The following is an 18,950-nucleotide window of genomic DNA, read 5'->3' on the forward strand; positions in this document are numbered from 1 at the left end:
CAAACCTTAATTTGGTGCAGTCTAGATCATATTGCACTCAACAAGAGCCTATTTTCACCTCAATCTTAGAACAAAGCAGGTTGAATCAAAGCTTCAACCAACTGTGGCCCTGTAGGACAGAAAGATATGTACAGGAAAATGGACATGAATTCCCTGGGCAGAGCCATCCTGCTGTGTGCATCAGGAGAGAGAGACACGCCCATGTCCAGCATAGCCATCCTAGAAATATCTCTGGGGTTGATGTCCTCAGGCCACCGCAGCGTGGTCATGTGGTTATCAGGTTCCTGGCCAAGCTCATTCAATCTGCATGTCTGGAGATGAAAACCATTTTGTCATTGTGTACAATGAGGACATGGCTGTGCTGAAATGACATGGTTATATAGGAATGAGAAGCCAGGAGACGGGAAGCCCATGAGCTAAAGTTTAGGGTTAGGGAGTGTAGGGTGAGAAGAACCGAGATGAGCCAGAGACTCTGTAACAGGTGAGATGCTGAGAGCCTGGAAGCCAGCATGTACTTTGGCATGCTGATAGACAACACAGCCATTTGCCTGGAGTTTCTTTTGAATCTAACAGTTATGTGGATAATCTAATGTTGCTTTGGAATTTGGTAGGTTTAATTTAAGTGGATATTGTATCGTAACTGGGGGCAGTTTCTAGATCAGTGGTTCTCAATCTTCCTAATGTACCAGCCCTTTAATACAGTTCCTCAAGTTGTGGTGACCCCCGACTATAAAATTATTTCATTGTTGCTTCATAAATAATTTTGCTATGCTGTGAATCATAATGTAAATATCTGATACGCAGAATATCTGATATGATATGTGACACCTACAGGTTGAGATCCATTGCTCTAGATGTTGGTGCTAATAACTGTGATTTCACCTTTTTATTCCACTAGAGTTGTCATCAGGGTTCCACCTCAGATGCAGGAATGTTCTCTCCAGCAGTTCTGATCTGAGAAAGTGATGCATGTGCTCTGACTAGAAAGAATGGTCACACGCTCTTGGGAATGTAGGAGTTGGCGAACTGGCTTGGGAGCTTTTTCTCTCCCTTCCCCAGTGCATCTTTTGGCCTTCAGAAGCCCAGCTTCCAATGAGCAGACATGTCAGGGCTACACACTTAGGAACCTTTACAGCAAGGAAGGAAAGTGTATTCTCTCCAGGTCTTCAACATGTCAGAGATGATGTTCCAAGTCTTAACACCATCAAGTTATTATGACATCATTGAACTCAAGCCAGAGGGAAGTGAAGACATATAAATGGAAATATTTATTTCCTTTAAAATACCGCTTGGGATCCCTCTCCAACTTTGAGAAGGGATACTGTGAGGGATACATACTCATTACATATCTGGGGAGTCACAGCAAAGCGTCCTTGCCCCTGCTCCGAATCAGGACACCTCGCATCCTCTCTTCCACTCAGACATGTCCTTGCCCTCGCAGTGTTTCTTCCAGCCCTGCCTGAGGAGGAGATGGAAATGGGACCGGCAGGAGGAAGCATGCCAGCCCCAGTGACCTTAGATGCAACCCTGGGAGGAGTACTCAGGGTTCAACATGCTTCAGACAGCTAAAGTTTCCATTCCTTTGTCTCTCTGTCTCATTAAGGCCTGTCTGTGTCCCTCCTCCCTCACCCCATTTCCTCCTAGTCGCTATTTGCCTCCCCAGCAAGCAAACTGCTTTTGTCAGGACAGATCAATGAGAGCCCTGGCTGGCTCTGAACTAGCAACCCGGAAGCCTGATTAGCAGCAGCATTCATTAGAAACACAGCCACAGAGATGAAAGCGCCTGCTCAGAAGTGGATCCTGCTAGTTGTCATTTACAGGCTCGAGTTTTCATCCTTGCTGCTGTTTATTACCTTCCTCACCAGATCCTCTTGCAGACTCCAAATCTCACACGAATTTAGAGTAAGGTCAGGCTCCCTGCCCCCTGGTGTATTGATAGATGTGATAGATGGAGCCCGTTCCTTCACATGACAGCAAGACTTTGCCCATACCTGTCCCTTGTACTGTGTTGCTTGGGACCTTCACTCTCATGGGGGTGAATGGAAACCAGTCATGTTCCCTTGTTTGGACTACTCTGCAGGCACCATTTTCCACGCGCATCCTAGCCACTATGAAGGGATGCACTGTAGGTCCCACCCAGGTCAGATCGAGTCTCCCAAGGAAACACTCACCAATAGTTCATCCCTTGTGTCTCTTTAACAATTTTCTTGGCACAGAGAATGGCATCTGTGAGGTCATCAGTGAGCAAGGCTGCAAAGAAAGAAGTGAGGGTTAGATGGGTCTTTTGCTGTCTGAGGGGTCCTTAAACCTGAGCTTCTGTGCTTTTCTGGAAGGGCCTTGGAAGAGTTGTGACTTTCCCTACAGAGAAACATGAATTTTTTTCCAGTAATACAGCTTTGATTTTCCAGACCTTTCTTACCGTGCGCTACCTGAGAATAATGCAGTTCTGAAAAGTTTGGGGAATTGCATTTAGAGGATAGCAGAAAGCATTAAAAACACTTTAAAATTATTTATGATGTGTGTATGTGAGAGCGACATGGGAGAGGGAGGGGGGAGGGAGGAGGGGAGAGGGAGAGAGAGACAGAGAGAGAGGAGAGGGAGGAGAGGGAGAGGAAGGGAGAGAGAGACAGGGAGGGGGACAGGGAGAGAGACAGGGAGGGAGGGAGGGAGGGTAGGAAGAGAGTTGAGGGAGAGGCCTGAAGGGGGTGTTAGACCCCCTTGAGCTACAGCTATAGGCAGTTGTGAGCTGCGAGGTTCAAATGCTCAGGGTCAGCTACTTTTACTGTCGCGTAGAAACACACATGCAAGGCTGAGTAGCACCATGTTTTCTGCATTCAGATCACTTTGACATCTATGCCATCTCTATCTGGTAAAGGCTAAACCTTTGTTGTAATTTTCTAGTTTGTACATTAAAAGAATTATCAAAGGTGTTTTTCATGTAATGTATTGTTTTAAGGCAACTGCCCCATTCTTTATTACTTTGTCAATCAAAATCTTTCCATTGAAGTGTAATCCTTGATAGTTATTTTTTCCCCAGCTTGCCTGGAAGTGGTCCCCAAACCTCCTTGACATCAACACTACAGAAAATGTCAAACAAACATGAAAAGTCTAGCCTCAATCCTACAGTAAGGCGGGTTCTCTAGGTGCAGATCTGAGAACAGAGTTGTGGTTCCTAGGGTCTGGGAGTTGGGGCGGGAGGTAAGGAGATATTGGTCACAGTACAAACTTGCAGAAGTAAGACGAAGAATATCCAGGGTACAGCATAATGATTAATAGTTAATACTGTATCATATACACCATATACCAGACATCACACACACACACACACACACCTCCTCCCCCTACACACACCACCCACACAAACATCCACTACATATATCACATACACATACACACCATACACACACACCATATGCACACAACTCAAACATATACCACACACACAATACACACTTTCTACACATCGTATACCACCCACATACCATATCCATACACTGTATACATACATACCATACCCACACACATATACACACCACACACAAATACCATACACTCACTACTCCCCCATATGTTACATACATGCCACACATAAATACCCAGTAAATATGATGTTCTGCTAGCTGAGTGTAGAAATCACTTCATAATATATATGAATCAGAAACCATCACATTGTACACATACTTTACACAGGGTTTTGTGAATCATAAATAAAGCTGGGAAATATAATAATGCACAGTAAACTTAATTAACATTAAATACATCTAAAGCCTTAGCCTCTCTGTTGTCTATCTAGATTTCAGATGTGCTCCCCACCCCCGTGGGTCTTCCATTATGCAGTACATAAGATCCCACCTTTACAGATTTATTGGGCAGCTTTAGAAAAGAGATGACTGTGAACTCACTGGTGTCTTAATGAGAATTTGCTCTAAGATGTGTTTGTCAACACTTTGAAATCGAGTTGTTTATCCTCTAACATTTTACAACAGAAATACATTTATTCTGTCAGAAAAATAATAACCAGAAAGAAGAAACATTGGCTTGAAATGTCATGTCTCAATAAAACATCACAATAGGGAATTGTTTGTAAATTTGCTAGAAGTGAAGTTTTTCCTTCAGTCTTCTGGTTTACTTTTAATTATATTACTTTTCTTAGAAGACTAAGGTAGTGACAGTTCCTTTAGGCAAATTTATTCAAAATGTGGTTTGTTTTGATTTTGATTTAAAAAAAAAAAACACCGTTTAACAGGAAAAAAACAGGAACCACAACAAAAAGAAAATCCGAGACAGGATTGATCTGGAGGCAGGAACAACTAGAGCAGGGCACACGAACCCTTGCATTTAGTTTAGAGTCACCAGGAGCAGCAAAGCCACAGCTGCTTGTAAGTTCTGTTTCTCAAGACACAAATATCTACAACAACAGCCATTCATTACCATCAGTTAATGCAACTTTCACTGTGTCAGGTATGTAAGTACCTTCATAAACATTCATCCTCAGAAGAGCCATTTTAGTGGATACTATCGTTGTCTCTACAAACTGAAGCCCCAAGCCCAGTAAATGAGCCTGGGTTTGGAAGTAGATGGATCCTAGAACAAGTGGCATTGGTGTTGCAAGGAGGAACCTGCTATGTTCCATTATTCTGTGACAGGAGTATATCTCATGCATGTGTCCCTTGGGAAAACAGTTTGAACCCTGAATAGGAGTCACTCACTCACAGCTGAGTCAGGTGGTGTGGGTTAGGGAAGAGAGCACCATGAAGAAGCTGTTTATCAGCCTAGTTAGGGTGTTTCAAAAGTGCTCCTTAGAGCTGAGTGGTGGCAGTGCATTGCTGTAATTCCAGCTCTTGGGAGGTAGAGGCAAGAAGGTTATGAGTTCAAGACCAGCCTTAGCTATACAGTAAGTTGGAACCTAGCCTGGATTATAGGAAACCAATACAATAATAATAAAGAAAAAGTGATAATAAAGAAAAAGTCTCTTGAAAATGACTAGATTAACTTAGTGTTGAGGAAGCCTGGGGTGAGTCATGAGGAACCACATGCAGTTGAGACATTGGAACAAGGAAATCACCACAGAGGGGCAGCAGAGGGGCAGAAATCGGGGAGGCAGCAGGCTTTTAGAAGGATTCATGCCAATAATTGTTTCTGCCCAATTTACCTTAAATAGACAATTCTGTCTAGTCAAACAAGAATAGGAACAGTTTCTCGGTAACAGTAGTTTACTCTACATTCAACAACAGAAAACAGAAGCAATTGGTACCCAAAACAGTTCTGGTTTCCAGCTAGCACATGTCAACGTCCCTGTGCCTCCCTGTGCCTCCCCCTGAGTAATTACAACCTCCACGGTCCTGGTTTACATCTCTTTTTCTTCTCTGAAGTAACAAAGGCCAACTCAGATGCCTGACTGATGAGAAATAAGATTAGCATACATGAACTACACTACAGCAATCATTTTTCCTGTAACCATCTCTCACTAGCAAAGCCTGTGTTTTGGAAGAAAATAAAGATTGTCATTGTATCAGGAATTTCATAAATGGTGTGTGTGTTTATGTATGCTTGCATGTATGTGTGTGTGTGTGTGTTTATATGTAAATACTTACTTAGTCCATCCTCTGGTGCCCTAGCAAAATACCCAGAACTAAATAATTTATAAACAAGAGAATTTTGTTTAGTGCATGTTGCTGGGACCTTCTGGTGAAGGCACATGGCAGAGGACATAATTGGAAGACAGAATGCATACTTACTCAGCCTCCCTCCCCATCCTATAAAGTCACTATGTCAAGACAGGGTCCCATCCTTCCAACCTCATTTAACCTGAATTGCTTTCCCAACACACCATTTCAGAGTACCAGCCACATGAATTTGGTATTGTTTATAACTGTTATAACTATGGGGGAATACATTTAAAACTCATCATGTGGGTAAAAAATAAACTCTGAGTAGTTTGAATAAGGGAAGAAAGGATTTTAGAAATACAGTTTTGAAGTGAAAGAGATTGTATAATTTCTGAAGTGGCATGAATTCTACACTGTACATAGATATAAGGTCAAGTACTTTGTGGACATACATAGTACTAACTCATTTCTAGGGTTTCATGACAAATATTCCTACTTCTATATGACATGGGACAGAAGGACATTGTTCCCAATTACAGCCTTTCTGGTTCATAGCTGAGGGTCACCAGTCACTGAAGGCTGGTTAGGATGTAAAGACAACATCCTATTTTCTGTTTTAAAGCTGTGTCTAAAAATTCCATCCTAGGGATAGAGCCCAGGGCACTGTGTATGCCAAACAAGCACTCTATCATGGGGCCACAAGCCCAGCCCTCCATCTCTGGGTGATGAGGAAACAGGTGGGGATGCTCTTTAGTACTAACCATCATCTGCCAACACTTTGACTCCCTACACGAATATTTGCCTGCATTTCCCAAGACTTCCTTAACTGAAATCAAATTGGGACAGTATTAACTGAATGAATACGGTTCATATCAAGTCAAGCATATCTGTGAGAGTGAGAAGAATTTTTTCTTCCCACTGTCATTGGCTGGAAAAATAGGACTAATATGCAAAAAGCTTATTTTCAGACGTTGGACCCTGGATGGTACTGTGTTGACCTTTAAGAGAGAAAACGGAGGCAGAATTTTTGCTCAGAGAAGGATAGGTAGGTGAAAGCTGGGATAGATCAGAAGCCCTGGAGCAGGGATTTATAGGGAATCTGAAACAATACCGATGAGCCGAGGGTCTGACTCCCTGAGCCACGCAGGGCAGGAACAAATGCTCTGGTGCTGCACAATACAGGGCTCTGCAGGTTGGGAGACTTACCCTATTTCTGGCTACTCAGGAGGAAGAGAACTCACTGAACATCTAGAGCAGTGCTTCTCAACCTGTGGGTAGAAAGCCCTGGGTAGGAGTGTGTCCAAGCAAACCTTTCATAGGGGTTGTGTATCAGATATCCTGCATGCCAGATATTTGCATTACAATTCATATAAGTAGCAAAATTATAGTTATGAAGTAGCAACGGCAATACTTTTATGGTTGGGATCACTACAACATGAGGAACTGTAATAAAGGGTCAAGGCAGTAAGACAGTTGAGAGCCACTACTCTAGAGCATCCCAAACTGATGCTAGGAGAGTCTCATGCTTTGGTAGAGGATGAACTAGCCGCATCATAAACTAGTCTAGCACTCTGTCGTGGTACTTAAAGATGAATCCAACTGCTTGTTGAAACCCAACACTCCTTCCTTATGGGAACAAGCCAGACACCCACTAAGACTGCTCAAGCACACCTGCTAGTAGCCAAGAAAAACTACTGTGTGGACAAAGAGGTGTCAATACATAACCCATAGTAAGGATAAAATGGTCAATGCAAACAGAAAAATATAAGATGGAGTATAAAACAATTTCCTACCACTAGATGAAATGGACTTGAGTTTGATAAGTTGGACACTTCAGGAGAAAAGAACAGAGATTTTTGAAGATAGAAACTGAGGAATAAATGGGAAAATACTGAAAACATTTAAAAGGAGGGACTCAGTGAGTGATGAGAGATCATTGAGCATGGAAGGTGTGTCCAAGACAGAATCTAGAAGGAGAAGCATGATGATGAAGGGATGATTTTTTTCCTTTCCATCTAGAATTTCCTGTCTATATAGAAATACATAGTATTTATACACACATTTTCATATTTGAGGCATTTTACTCCTCTATGTGCAGAAATTCATTTATGTGTTTATTTTCACATAAACTCTCTCAAGAATGAAAATTAAATAGTCACCTTCAGACAAAGAAAGCTGGGCATGCTTGTTAGGAGGCCTCTACCACAGAATCAGGAACAGTTGATGGAAATGATTTGGCTAACTGAGAATGAATATTCTGCAACTGCCTGCCCAAAGGACTCCATCCAAGGAAGGAGGAGGGCGTGATGAGGGTGGAGCATACATGACATGCAGTGAAAGCCATCTCTGCTATAAAGTGGCCTGCCAGGTAATCATTTCAAGTGAAAACAATAAAATTCCTAGTGAGGTGCACAATATGCTGGAATGAAGTACATGGGCACACAGCACTGAGATAGAATGTCATAAAGCAAGGATCCCATTTAAATCACAGACAACATACATCCATGCTTATGCTGCCCAGAAACTGACATCATGGGGTCTTCTGTCACTTCCTATCTTATTTTTTGAGACATAGTTTCTCCCCAAAACTGGAGCTCACTGGTGGCCATGCAAGGCCCCAGAATCCCCTTCTCTTCCTCCCTGTCACTGGGGTTATACCCACTGAGCCAGGGCTTTTATGTTGGTTGCAGAGAACCCAAACTCAAATGTTCATATTTGCATAACAAGCACTTTGTCGATTAATCCATCTCCCCTCCTCTGCCCTTGTTTTTAAATAAAGTCTTATTGGAAAACAGCCAAGCCTAGTCATTTACATAGTTTTGTGGCCATTTTCACTCTGCATTATGGTTTAGTAACTGCAACAGAAACCATATGGCCTGCAAAGTCTAAACAAAATGTTTACTGTGTGGTCTCTCAGGAAAGTAGTTGCCGACCTTGGTTCAATCACATAATACAAATGTGTGGTTGCCAGAATGGACACAAAAGATAACTATGTTCTGCCTGTAAAAACTCACCTTTAGGACCCAGACATAGATAAGTTAAAAGCAAAAGAATAGAAAGAAATTGACCATACCCCCTGAATTTGGGTGTCAATGAGGAGGCCTAGGGAACCTATTGAGCCTTGGGCAGCAGATCAGTACCCATCCCAAGTATACACACGGACTTTGGACTCCCATAGAACAATGTGAGGTGCACTCTCACCCTGAACTCTTGGGGAGGGTCTAGGCCCTGCCCTATATGAAATGACAGACTATGCACACCCCCATGGAGGGCCTCACCCTCCCTGGGGGAATGAGGGGATAATGGGGGGGGTTGGGGGGATGGCACGGGAGGAGGGGAGGGAATGGGAGAGGGACCTGGAACTGACTTGTGAAGCAACCTCGTTTCTTATCTAAATTTAAACTGGAAAAAAAAAGAAAGTTATTTGAATGCATGTTAAACATTAATGTAATTTTTGAAAGGTTATATCTGATTTTTTTTTTACCAAAATAAATCTGGAGAAAAAAAATTTAAAAAAAAGGGGGAAAAAAAAAGCAACCAGAAAAAAAAAAAAAAGAAGTTGCAGTTAAAATTAGTTGCAGCGGCTGTGTGAGAGATGCTACCCTGGTGAAGGCAGGACTCTAATGAGAGCAGGGTAACCCACTGAGAAGACCACCATCATCAATGTGCTTGCACCTAGTCATAGAGCTTCAGAAACTCACATGTTAGAAGAAACAAAACTACTATGTCCACTAATTTAAGAACGTCTCACTCTTCACAGAACTAAGACAAGGGAAGATAGGAGACATTTCTTGAACACCCAGCTGGTAACTCCAGAGCACCTAAGCTTTATTCAAATGCGTGGTTTCCATGGAGACAAACGATGTGCTGGAGAACAAAGATCAGTTTTTCAGCCTGGAAATCACATAGTTTTTCCTCCCTGGGCCATGTGGAACATTCTCTTGGCCTTTCTCTTTCACTGAGTTCCTGGTTTGTTTTCCTGATTTGTGTCTTTCTTTTTCTTGCTTTAATTTATCCTCTTGTGAAAAACCTCCCCTAACAATGTTATGAGAAAATTACATTGCAACTGTGCTAGAATCTTTCTCCATATCTGTCTTTATCATTTCTGTGCACTGGCAAGCAAATCCACAGAAAAGTCACCAATGAACTTTCATGTTCTCTGACTTCAGGAGGCTTAAGTCAGACTGACCACCAGTAAGGAATGGAGGAAGTGAGGACAGTGAGTCCTCCAGATTTTTCTCTAGGTCATTTAGCATAGCTGTGTCCTCCAAGAGAGGTCGTGTCTCCTCCACAGATTCTTCAGTGAGAAACTGGTCACAGCCCTGTTTTCATTCTGTTTTAGGTCAGGTAATGGCAATGTTTCCTGTTCCCCATCATCTGCTTTACCATCTTCATTGCCTCCCAGAAGAAAGATTATTCTTTAATAGTTTTGATAAAATTTTCATGGATTGCTGGAAGGCATTATATATGCTGTTGGAGAAGAAGAAGAATCTGAAGGTCATACCTCAAGCTACAATAATGACCAGCTTGACAAGATATGTCCATTGGTAAGCGAGTGGCACGAATGTTGTAGGAGTAAACAACCACTTTCTGATGGAACTCGTACACGACACTGTTGACACGACTGAGAATCTATGGCCCTAGGGAGAACCCAATTTTATTATTATGCCAAGTGAACATAGTATGGAAATGTTTCCTAATGGCTTATTACTGCGCTTATATAGATGAGAACATCCCTCATCCCTCATCAGAGAATCTTCCCTTTGCAGCAGATGGCAACAATTAATATTGCGACTCTCACCTGGGAAACATGAAGAGATGAGAAACTCTAGTGCTCAGCCCTCAGTGGGATATCCATGCCACACCCCTCCTAGAAAGTATTGGGATCTTTACAGAAGAGGGGTCAGAAAGTCTATAGGAGTCAGAGGTGATGAGTAACTTAACGAGAACACTTTCCCAGACTCAATAGGTCGTATATATATGAACTACTCAGTAGCAGTTGTGACAACATGCAAAGGCTGTGCAAGCTCAAATTAGAAGAAAGATCTCAGCGTGGAAAGAGGGAGGTGAGAATGCACTCTCACCAAGGAATGACCGGCATTTAATACCTACTGGGAGAATCCGTTTTCTTTAATGATGTGACTCCTGGTAGGTCAACCACCCTCTAGACCCTACTTCTAAGACTAGTTGAACAACACAGACTGGACTCAGTTGATGAAAGAAAGAGGAATGTGGCAGCAAGAAAGAAAGCTCCAAGTTGAGTGTGTTTGGAGGAAGGCGGGCAGGGTGGTTCTGGGAGGAGCTGGGGTAGGGAGTAGAGTATGGTCAAACAATTACTTTTTTCAAAGAATTAATAAAAACATTATGTTTTTCCTTTTAATTTTCAACTTTGAGTTTTCTGTGAAGTCAGGACACCATATGATATAAAGGTGAAGTTTAAATTTTCAGCAACTTGTTTAAAAATATACTTACGATATACTCAAAATGTATTGATGATTTGACTAAGAAAGGAATTTCTATGGGAAGTTGTTCTTCAGAATTTTGGGCACATTCTTCCTCTTTCTTCTACCAGTGCTGTAACCGAGAAATTTTATGTTGCTTACTCTGTGCTTAATCGTTTGTATGGACCACATACATTTGTTTTCCTAGTGGAAATGTGTAGCGAATTTCATTTCTCTTTATGTTCTGAAGTTTTGGAAGGATGTGCCTGAGTGTTAGCCTGCATTACCCAAGTCACACGGTAGGTCTCATGTGCTAGAGTCCTGTCCTTTAGTTTGGGTTTGGGTTGTATGCTGTGCTGGGGGTGGAAGTGGGAACTGTATGCAAGGGTTCCACATTTCTCTCTCCTGTCCAGGGTCATATCCTTGTATTTTGCAATATCATTCATTTTATTGTCCATATCTTTGCTGTTTTCTGTCTTTCTCTTTCTCCTGTGCTGCTGCTAGAGGCTTCCTCATGGTCTTTTCCTTCTCGAATCCTTCAGGCTTTTCTTTCCATTATCAGTTGTTAATTCACAAGACTTCTTTCTTCATTTTGTTCTCAAGACTCTTCTTTTTCCTAAAACACACCTTGTTCTAACTTTATCAGTGACTCCTAGTGAACACAGTGGCTGTCAAGTAGGGGTGATGTGTATTTGTTGTCTATTTCTGCCCAAATAAATGACCACAAGTATCGTGGCATTGACAGCACAAACTTTTCTTATAGCTGTGTGGAAGGGCAACCTGGGATCTGTTGGGTGAAAGTCATGCATTGACTCATGTTTTCCTTTTTGAATGGTCTAGGGGAGAACCCATTTCCTCTTGTTTGTGTTTTGGTAGTATTCAGTCCCCTCTGATTGTAGCACTGAGGTACATGTTTGTTTCTTTGATATAAGATGAGAGACAACCCGAGCTTCTGTAGGCCACCCACAATGCTTGGCTCACGTCTCACTTACTGCTTTCCAAGCCAGCAATGTTGGTTGAGCCTCTAATCTTCATCTCTCTTTCTGTTCCTGTCTCCCTGTGACCTCGAATGGACAAGACCCTCTCCTTCTAAGGACTCACATGCTTAGATTGGGTCTAATCATTGTGTCCAATATTCCCTCTCTTACTCAAACTCAGTACTCATAGTCACAATTTTGAAGATTCTTTTGCCATGTAAGGTCTTTCAGTCATCGGTTTAAGGGATGAAATGGTGTATAGATGTTTTTCTTGTTGTTGTGACAAAACAATAAACAAAGGGAAAGGGTGAAAGATTTTTGAAGGGAAGCAGTCCGTCGTGGTGGGAAGGGAGTGGATGGCAGTAGGAACATGAGGCAGATGGTCCTCATTGTGTCCCCAGTACAGAAGCAGAGAGACATGACTCCTGCTGCCCAGTTCCTTCCCCTTTCATGTTGCACTGACCAAGCCCGTTTAGGTGTGGTCACAGGTACGGATGTGGATATGTCACTACACCTTCACCCCCTTTCTTATGCTTGTTTTTTTTTGAGATCTCACTATGTTGCCCTAGCTGTCCTGGAGCTCACTCTGTAGACCAGGTTGGTCTGGAATTCTCAGAGTGCCTGTCTCCCAAGTGCTGAGATTAAAGTAGCACCAGTAGGCCCGGTTCCTTTCTCCATTTTTATTCCATCCATGGAAGGGTGCTGCCCACATTTCGGATATATCTTCCATCCTCAACAAACACCCTCACAGACAAGCTCAGGTGTGTCTCCTCAGTGCACTGGCTGTTTCGTAAAGCAATGAAGTCTCCTTAGTGCTCTAGCTGTTTCTTAACGCAATCCAGTTAATAACTGAAATGAACTCGAACACAGAACAAACATACTGAAGTGCCACTATTGAGTTCTGGTGCAGGGAATGCACAGGTCTGATTGTCACACTTAGCAGGAAGTCCCTACTCCAGGAGGGCTGAAAGGTCTTATCAAAGATACAGATGATTTTAACACAAGACATAAAAATAAAAAAGCACCTTCTGCAGGCCATCAATAGCCTTTGACTATAAGATAGAATGAACTTGTATGGAATGGATCCAGAAGAAAAAACTAGAACTAAGGGGGAAGAAGCAGACCCCAGGTCTGACAGAGTAATCTTCTATATGAAGGGCTAGTAAACAGCTGGGCAGTTTGCCTTAGAAGGCTGTGACCATTCTGTATTAATGCTAGCTATGAACAACTCACTCGGTAAATCGATAAGTGATTCAGTCCTCCGTCCGTGCAAACATACTACTGTCTTTAATGAAGCAAAGATCAATTAAAACAGTTTGTTTTCTGCTCCCAAAGAATTTGTCCCAGAGTCCTTTCTGACTGACTTCAACCCTGTCCTTCATGATTTCTGTTCTTGTCTTCAATAAAAGTATATTTATGAGCACCAATAATGGACACCTAATGCTCTAGGTATCGGGGACACATCAGTGAATGAATTAGAGAGAACACAGCAGTCTTCCCCCATCTTTCCTGCCTGCTTCATAGCTGTTTCCTCTTCTCCAGCCTCTCCCCTGTAAGTACCAATGACCACTTGCTACAGTTGTCACTTGCTATGTCAACTTGCTACGACATCACTACAATCACTGCAGGGCTGCTTATGTGGCATTCTCTTTGACCTACTTCATGCCCTTCTTGCAAACTAGTCCATTGTAATCAGTGCTAAATTGACTAACCACGGCTCTCCTCCCACTACAGGGAGACACCAAGGCAGACATCTTAGCTTGGCTGGCATCAACCCCTCAGCCGGAAGACTCCTGCCTTTCCTACCTCGTTTGCTAGAATTCTTACGTATTCTTTCCTTCCTTGTAGGAAGAATGTCTCAGTACTCCCCCAACCTTAAACCTTCCCATGTGCAGTTCTATGTTTTTTCTATTTGCTTTGCCTAGAATGACTCTTCATTGTCTCTAGATTCTCAAGTCCTGTTCATCTTCCACGTGCCCAGTCAGAATTTTCCATGAAATTTTTCTTTTCTATTTTTGATGGAACTAGGCATTGATCATAGGGTCTCCAATATGCCAGACAAGCACTATACACCACTGAGCTAGATACCCAGCCCTGGGATTTCTTAAAATATAATTTTCCCTTAGAGCACACATTAATTGATTCCTGCCTGGTCAGCCATTGAGTTAGCTTTTGTATCAACACTCACTCTTGTTCACTGGGTAAGGCTTGGTAAAGCGGAGCTCATGTATGCTGTGTTTCACTGTTCTCTGCTCTCCGCTCTGGTCTCACATGTATCACTTGAGTAACAGAAGCAGAGAGCAGGAAATGAATCCTAGTTTACTTTCTCCTTTTTAAGAAATGGAAATGGAGTCCATTTGTCTTAATCCACACAAAGAGACACAGAGTTCAGTGCTCAAAGAACGGCAGTTCTGGTGTGCACTTGGCAGGGACAGCTGTTGAAAATTGAAATGTTACAGTTCACAAAAAGACCTAGGTCATCTGTTCAACCCTGTTTTCATGGAGGGCTCACTGAAAACCACCCTAGGACGAATAAGACATTTGCTCACCTATGCCGCAGGAGAAACTCCTGAGCCATCTGCCGGCCCAGGAATGACTTACTTGTGAATATGAACTCTGAGTTTTAAAGCAGATGCAGGTGTGCCTCCTGCAACCCACATTCTTATTTTGCCTCCGGAAGATGAAGAATTTGGATAATCAGAAGCAGTACCTGCGCAGGCAACGTGGCAGTGATTCTTCTGTTGTCTTCTCTCATTTCTGCACCACGTAAAGCTGTTTATCTGGAATATGCCATAGTCAATGCTCCCATCCTTCAGGAAAGTCCGGACTGTGGTGTTGTAGTGGCTCTCGTAGTATGCCATGCAGATCCCTATATGGGGAGAGAAAGACCTAAGGAGACCACAGTCCTTTAGTTCAGCCTGCCCTGTGAGGTGACTTTCTTTATACAATTTCTTTATACCCACTGGCCTCCTCCCAGCAGAACTTTGGGTGAGATGCACAAGTGAGAAATATCAGCAGGACATGGGAGTGTGTACAGGAGCAGGGGTGCCAACCAGAACCTGCACAGCAGTCAGTAGCTGAGCCTTATCTGGGGAATCCTGGTCTCCCCCACACACTGGGATGAGTGGCATCGTTGTTCTTTTCCCTCCCTGGGGACATGAGCATAGGACTCCAGCAATGAGCAACCAGAGACCATGGGGAGAAGGAGAGAAGGGTGAGCATGAGCAGCTCAGGAGAACATGTGAAGAGCTGGCAGCCATCTCCGGTGGGAGTAGAGCTTGTTGGGCTGGAGACCACCAGGTGGAAACACGGAGTGGATCTGCAACACCTCCTAGAAGACGCCCACACTCAAAACTAGAATGAGACAGGAGGTAGGGGAGAAATCTCACAGTTTCCAAGGGTAAATCCCTCGTAATTGTCCAGGCCAGCCTTCACAAATATTTTTGCCAGTTTACATCGGGTGTAGACTTTGGATTCTGCAACTATGCTGAGGCTGATAATCAGGGCCAAGATGCCAACAGCCTTCATCCCCCAGGCCCGTTGGAAGCAGAGTCTGCCAAAAGATCCGGAGAGCAGTCAGGCAACCTTGATTCATCCTCAGAGCACCAGTCACCAGAGTTTCAGAACACAGTTCTCTTGGTTGAGGGCAACCCCACGTTAGTACTTCTTGGTTGTGGGCAACCCCACCTGTGGTGATATTTTGTTTATGCTATAACAAATAAAGCGTGCCTGAAGATCAGAGTGCAGAGCTAAGCCATTAGTTAGCCACAGAGGCCAGGCAGTAGTGGCACACACTTTTAATCCCAGCACCAGGGAGACAGATGCAGACGGATCTCTGTGAGTTCAAGGCCACCCTGGGCTACAAGAGACTGATTAACTGTGACTCTGTCTAAAAGAGAAAAAGAGCTCACACAAAGGTGATTCCTGCATTTGGGATCACATGCCCTTAATCCAGCACTAAGGAGGTGGAGACAGGAGTGATATGGCTGGGCAGAGAGAAGAACATAAGGCGGGAGGAGACAGGAACGCAGTACAGTTTGAGGAGCAATACAGTCTGAGGCGGTGAGACTGAGGAGGCAGTCTGAGAACAGGATACCCCTTTGGTCTGAGCATTGGTAGAATAAGAAAACTATAGTGGCTGGCCACTCTGCTTCTCTGATCCTTCAGCTTTCACCCCTGATAGCTGACTCCAAGTTTTTATTATTAAGAACAATTAGAATTCATGCTACACCCACCTGATTACGTCCTGCCCGTTTTCAGCCATTCTGAACCTCTATTGGGGGGAAAAAGGAGAAAATAACTCAGACACAACACACAGGGCAGGAGTAAGACTGGAGGATCTTGCTGCTGTATCCTTAGAGTCAGACAAAGAGAAATGTACCTTCCCTCACTGACATCCAGGTGGACACCATGTCCTTTCCAGATATTCACCCTAACTCAGTATAGATGAAGAAAGGAGGGAGGAAGGTATTCCATACATATGCACTCAATTTTGGCAGCAAGAGATGGGACAGATGAGTGTCTGCGGGGACACTGGACTTCTGATCTGCAGAGGGCTCTGTGTCTCTGCCATTCTCTTATTTGATGCTTTTCCAGATGGGGAGGTGTTGAGAGACATACCAGTCTCTCATCTGACTTTGAAAAACGATGGAGTGTTTTTGTTTGTTGTTTGTTTTTTGTGGGTTTTTTTTAGGGGTTTCCCTCACTGCTACTCCAGTGGAGGTCTCTACATGTTTGGCTTCTGGTAAATTTGCGTGGAGAGAGGACAATGGTCAGATGAGTGGGAAATGTTGAGGGTGAGGGGCAGGAGCAACAAAAAACCTGGTGATGACTTATTTCAAAGGGTTTCGAGAGTGGGAGTTGTATTTCTTGTTGGCGCTGGCTTCCAGTAAGATCTTTTCCCATGCAAACAATGCCATCTTCAAGCAACACTGCGGGAATGAGGCTGTAGTGATATCTCTGATAATTACTCAAGACACTAAGATTTGTACAGTTTTTTGTCTATTATTATTTTCTGCAACTGCCTAGAATCTTCCCAAGGTGCTAGTCATTCCCATGGAGATAGATTTCCCCCCAATTGAGAAGTTTGAAAACAGGACTCAGTGTGCAAGCATGAACTAGCAGAGGACCACAGTGGGTTTTCCAGTTTCTAAGCAATGGGGTACCTGGATGCTGGTGAAGGACAAGGCTCAGAAAATCAGATCTATTTTTCCAAGTAAGGTTTTATTGGAACTCGGGTGGTATGCATGGTAGTATATTGGTGGCATATGGTGGCCTATATGGTTGTATGGTGTGCTTGGCTGCTTCCACAGTGCTGCAGTGTCAGTCCTCAGGAACCATGACAAACTGTAGAGGCCACCAAACCTACAATACCATCTGTCTCTTTAGGGAAGTGTGTTGCCCAGTGACTTTACACTAGGTACAGAGAGGCAGACAGATGATGTGTAGGAGACTACAAATCTGGTCAGTTTCCATCCATTGCATCAGAATATGCTCTGAAACAGAACAAGACAATAGCCATAGCAGTGGCAGCCCCAAGCATACTGCTCAACCACTCTGAAGCCAGGGCTTGCCCTTGCTGGGCTGGTCAGACAGCTGTGGTTCCACTCCTACTGAGAAGGTAGATTCCCAGTGCCATCTGTAGACTAGTTTCCTGGGTGATGGGTGGGAGAAACCTGGTTCTACTTACTCAGTCAGTGAGTGGTAGTTTCCAGGAAGGACCTTCGTGAATCCCCTGAAGCCATTTCTGATTCTCACAAGGCACAAGTGATCCTTCACTAACTCAAGGGCCTTTCCCTAGAACCTTGGCAAAGGAAGGGTTCTTATTGCCTTTGTTTCCAGATGCCTGGAGGTTCTAGAACACCAAAGTTCTCAACAGTCTTGTTTGACATCTACCTGTGTCTCTTTTTATTCTTCCTAGTCAACAGCCTGAGCCATTAGACAACTTAGCCAAGGTCTCCCTTGCAAGTGAGATCACCTTTCTAAAATAGCAGTCTCCAAACTTCATCCCAACCCACATCACTAAGTGGGCATGAACCCAGAATTTCAATTACAGGTTCCTGCACTTCCATGCTTTATCGACCATCAACACTATATATGTTAAAATTTAAAAGAAAAAGGTGAAATTAACATTTAAGACTTTAACAGCATAAATTTATTTACTTTACGCAAATGGCTATTAATAAAATGTTGTTAGAAAAACAGGAGAATCCAAGGAGAACTTAACAGCGCCTAGAGGACAGGAATGCAGTATTACAGTGCAAGAACTCCCAATCCCAATAAAATATTTGTACATGACAAGCACTCTTTCACTATTATTGAAAATGTTAACATGGCACAAAAGATCTGGTTTTGAGCCCATTTGTCTCCCGGCTTCAATGGGACAATACATCAAAATTTTAATCGTCATATGCAGGTCTAGTTAGAAGGATATTGCCAGTGGTATTAATCACTACATATTCTTAAATTTATTCTGCCAATAATGCAGATGTTTTGCCCAAATTTACTTTTAAGTCTTGTTCAGAGCTAGAGTAACATACACAGTTCATCGCTGTGCATACAGGAGCTATTTCTTTCTTCTAATACAAAGATATTATAATCAATAATCTCACACAGGCTATTTTTCTTTACTTTTCTAAGAATGTCTGTAGGACCAGTTCCTGGGAAGGGGTTTCCTGGGATTTTATGATTTTGTATTGTCAGATTGCATTCCATATGGATTCATGTTAGGAGGCAGGGATCCTTCCCCACTGTCTGCCTCACACACGGTGTTGTCAAGCACGGTAGTGTTGCCAGTGTGAGATAAACTACGGTTCTCAGTGGAGCTTCAGCATCTGCCTCCCTAGTTTCAAGCTGTTTGAGCATCTTTTCCTATGTGAACTCTATTCATGGATGTCGTGGAAAGTGTGTGATGAGAGGAAAAG

The 18,950-nt window shown here is 43.2% G+C and overlaps 1 protein-coding gene across 1 annotated transcript; it reads right to left on the reverse strand.

The window, feature by feature from the left end:
• Positions 1–1,245: 1,245 nt before the first annotated feature.
• Positions 1,246–17,838, reverse strand: LOC101833890 (lysozyme-like protein 1). The gene is made up of 6 exons (XM_013124536.2): positions 17,717–17,838; positions 16,263–16,300; positions 15,417–15,580; positions 14,738–14,896; positions 2,172–2,250; positions 1,246–1,459 (listed from the first exon to the last, which is right to left on the reverse strand). The coding sequence occupies exons 2-6, from the start codon at positions 16,289–16,291 to the stop codon at positions 1,390–1,392; spliced, it is 501 nt and encodes a 166-aa protein (XP_012979990.2). The 5' UTR covers positions 16,292–16,300; positions 17,717–17,838; the 3' UTR covers positions 1,246–1,389.
• Positions 17,839–18,950: the final 1,112 nt, after the last annotated feature.

Source organism: Mesocricetus auratus, unplaced genomic scaffold, assembly GCF_017639785.1.
Source record: "Mesocricetus auratus isolate SY011 unplaced genomic scaffold, BCM_Maur_2.0 Super-Scaffold_100013, whole genome shotgun sequence".
Classification (NCBI taxonomy): domain Eukaryota; kingdom Metazoa; phylum Chordata; class Mammalia; order Rodentia; family Cricetidae; genus Mesocricetus; species Mesocricetus auratus.

Coding starts and splice junctions, on each gene's coding strand:
- LOC101833890 (XM_013124536.2), bottom strand. CDS start 16,291: ATGGCTGAAAACGGGCAGGACGTAATCAG. Junction 15,581..16,262: donor AACGGGCAGGACGTAATCAG/GTGGGTGTAGCA, acceptor ATCTTTTGGCAG/ACTCTGCTTCCAACGGGCCT. Junction 14,897..15,416: donor GGGATTTACCCTTGGAAACT/GTGAGATTTCTC, acceptor CTCCCCATATAG/GGATCTGCATGGCATACTAC.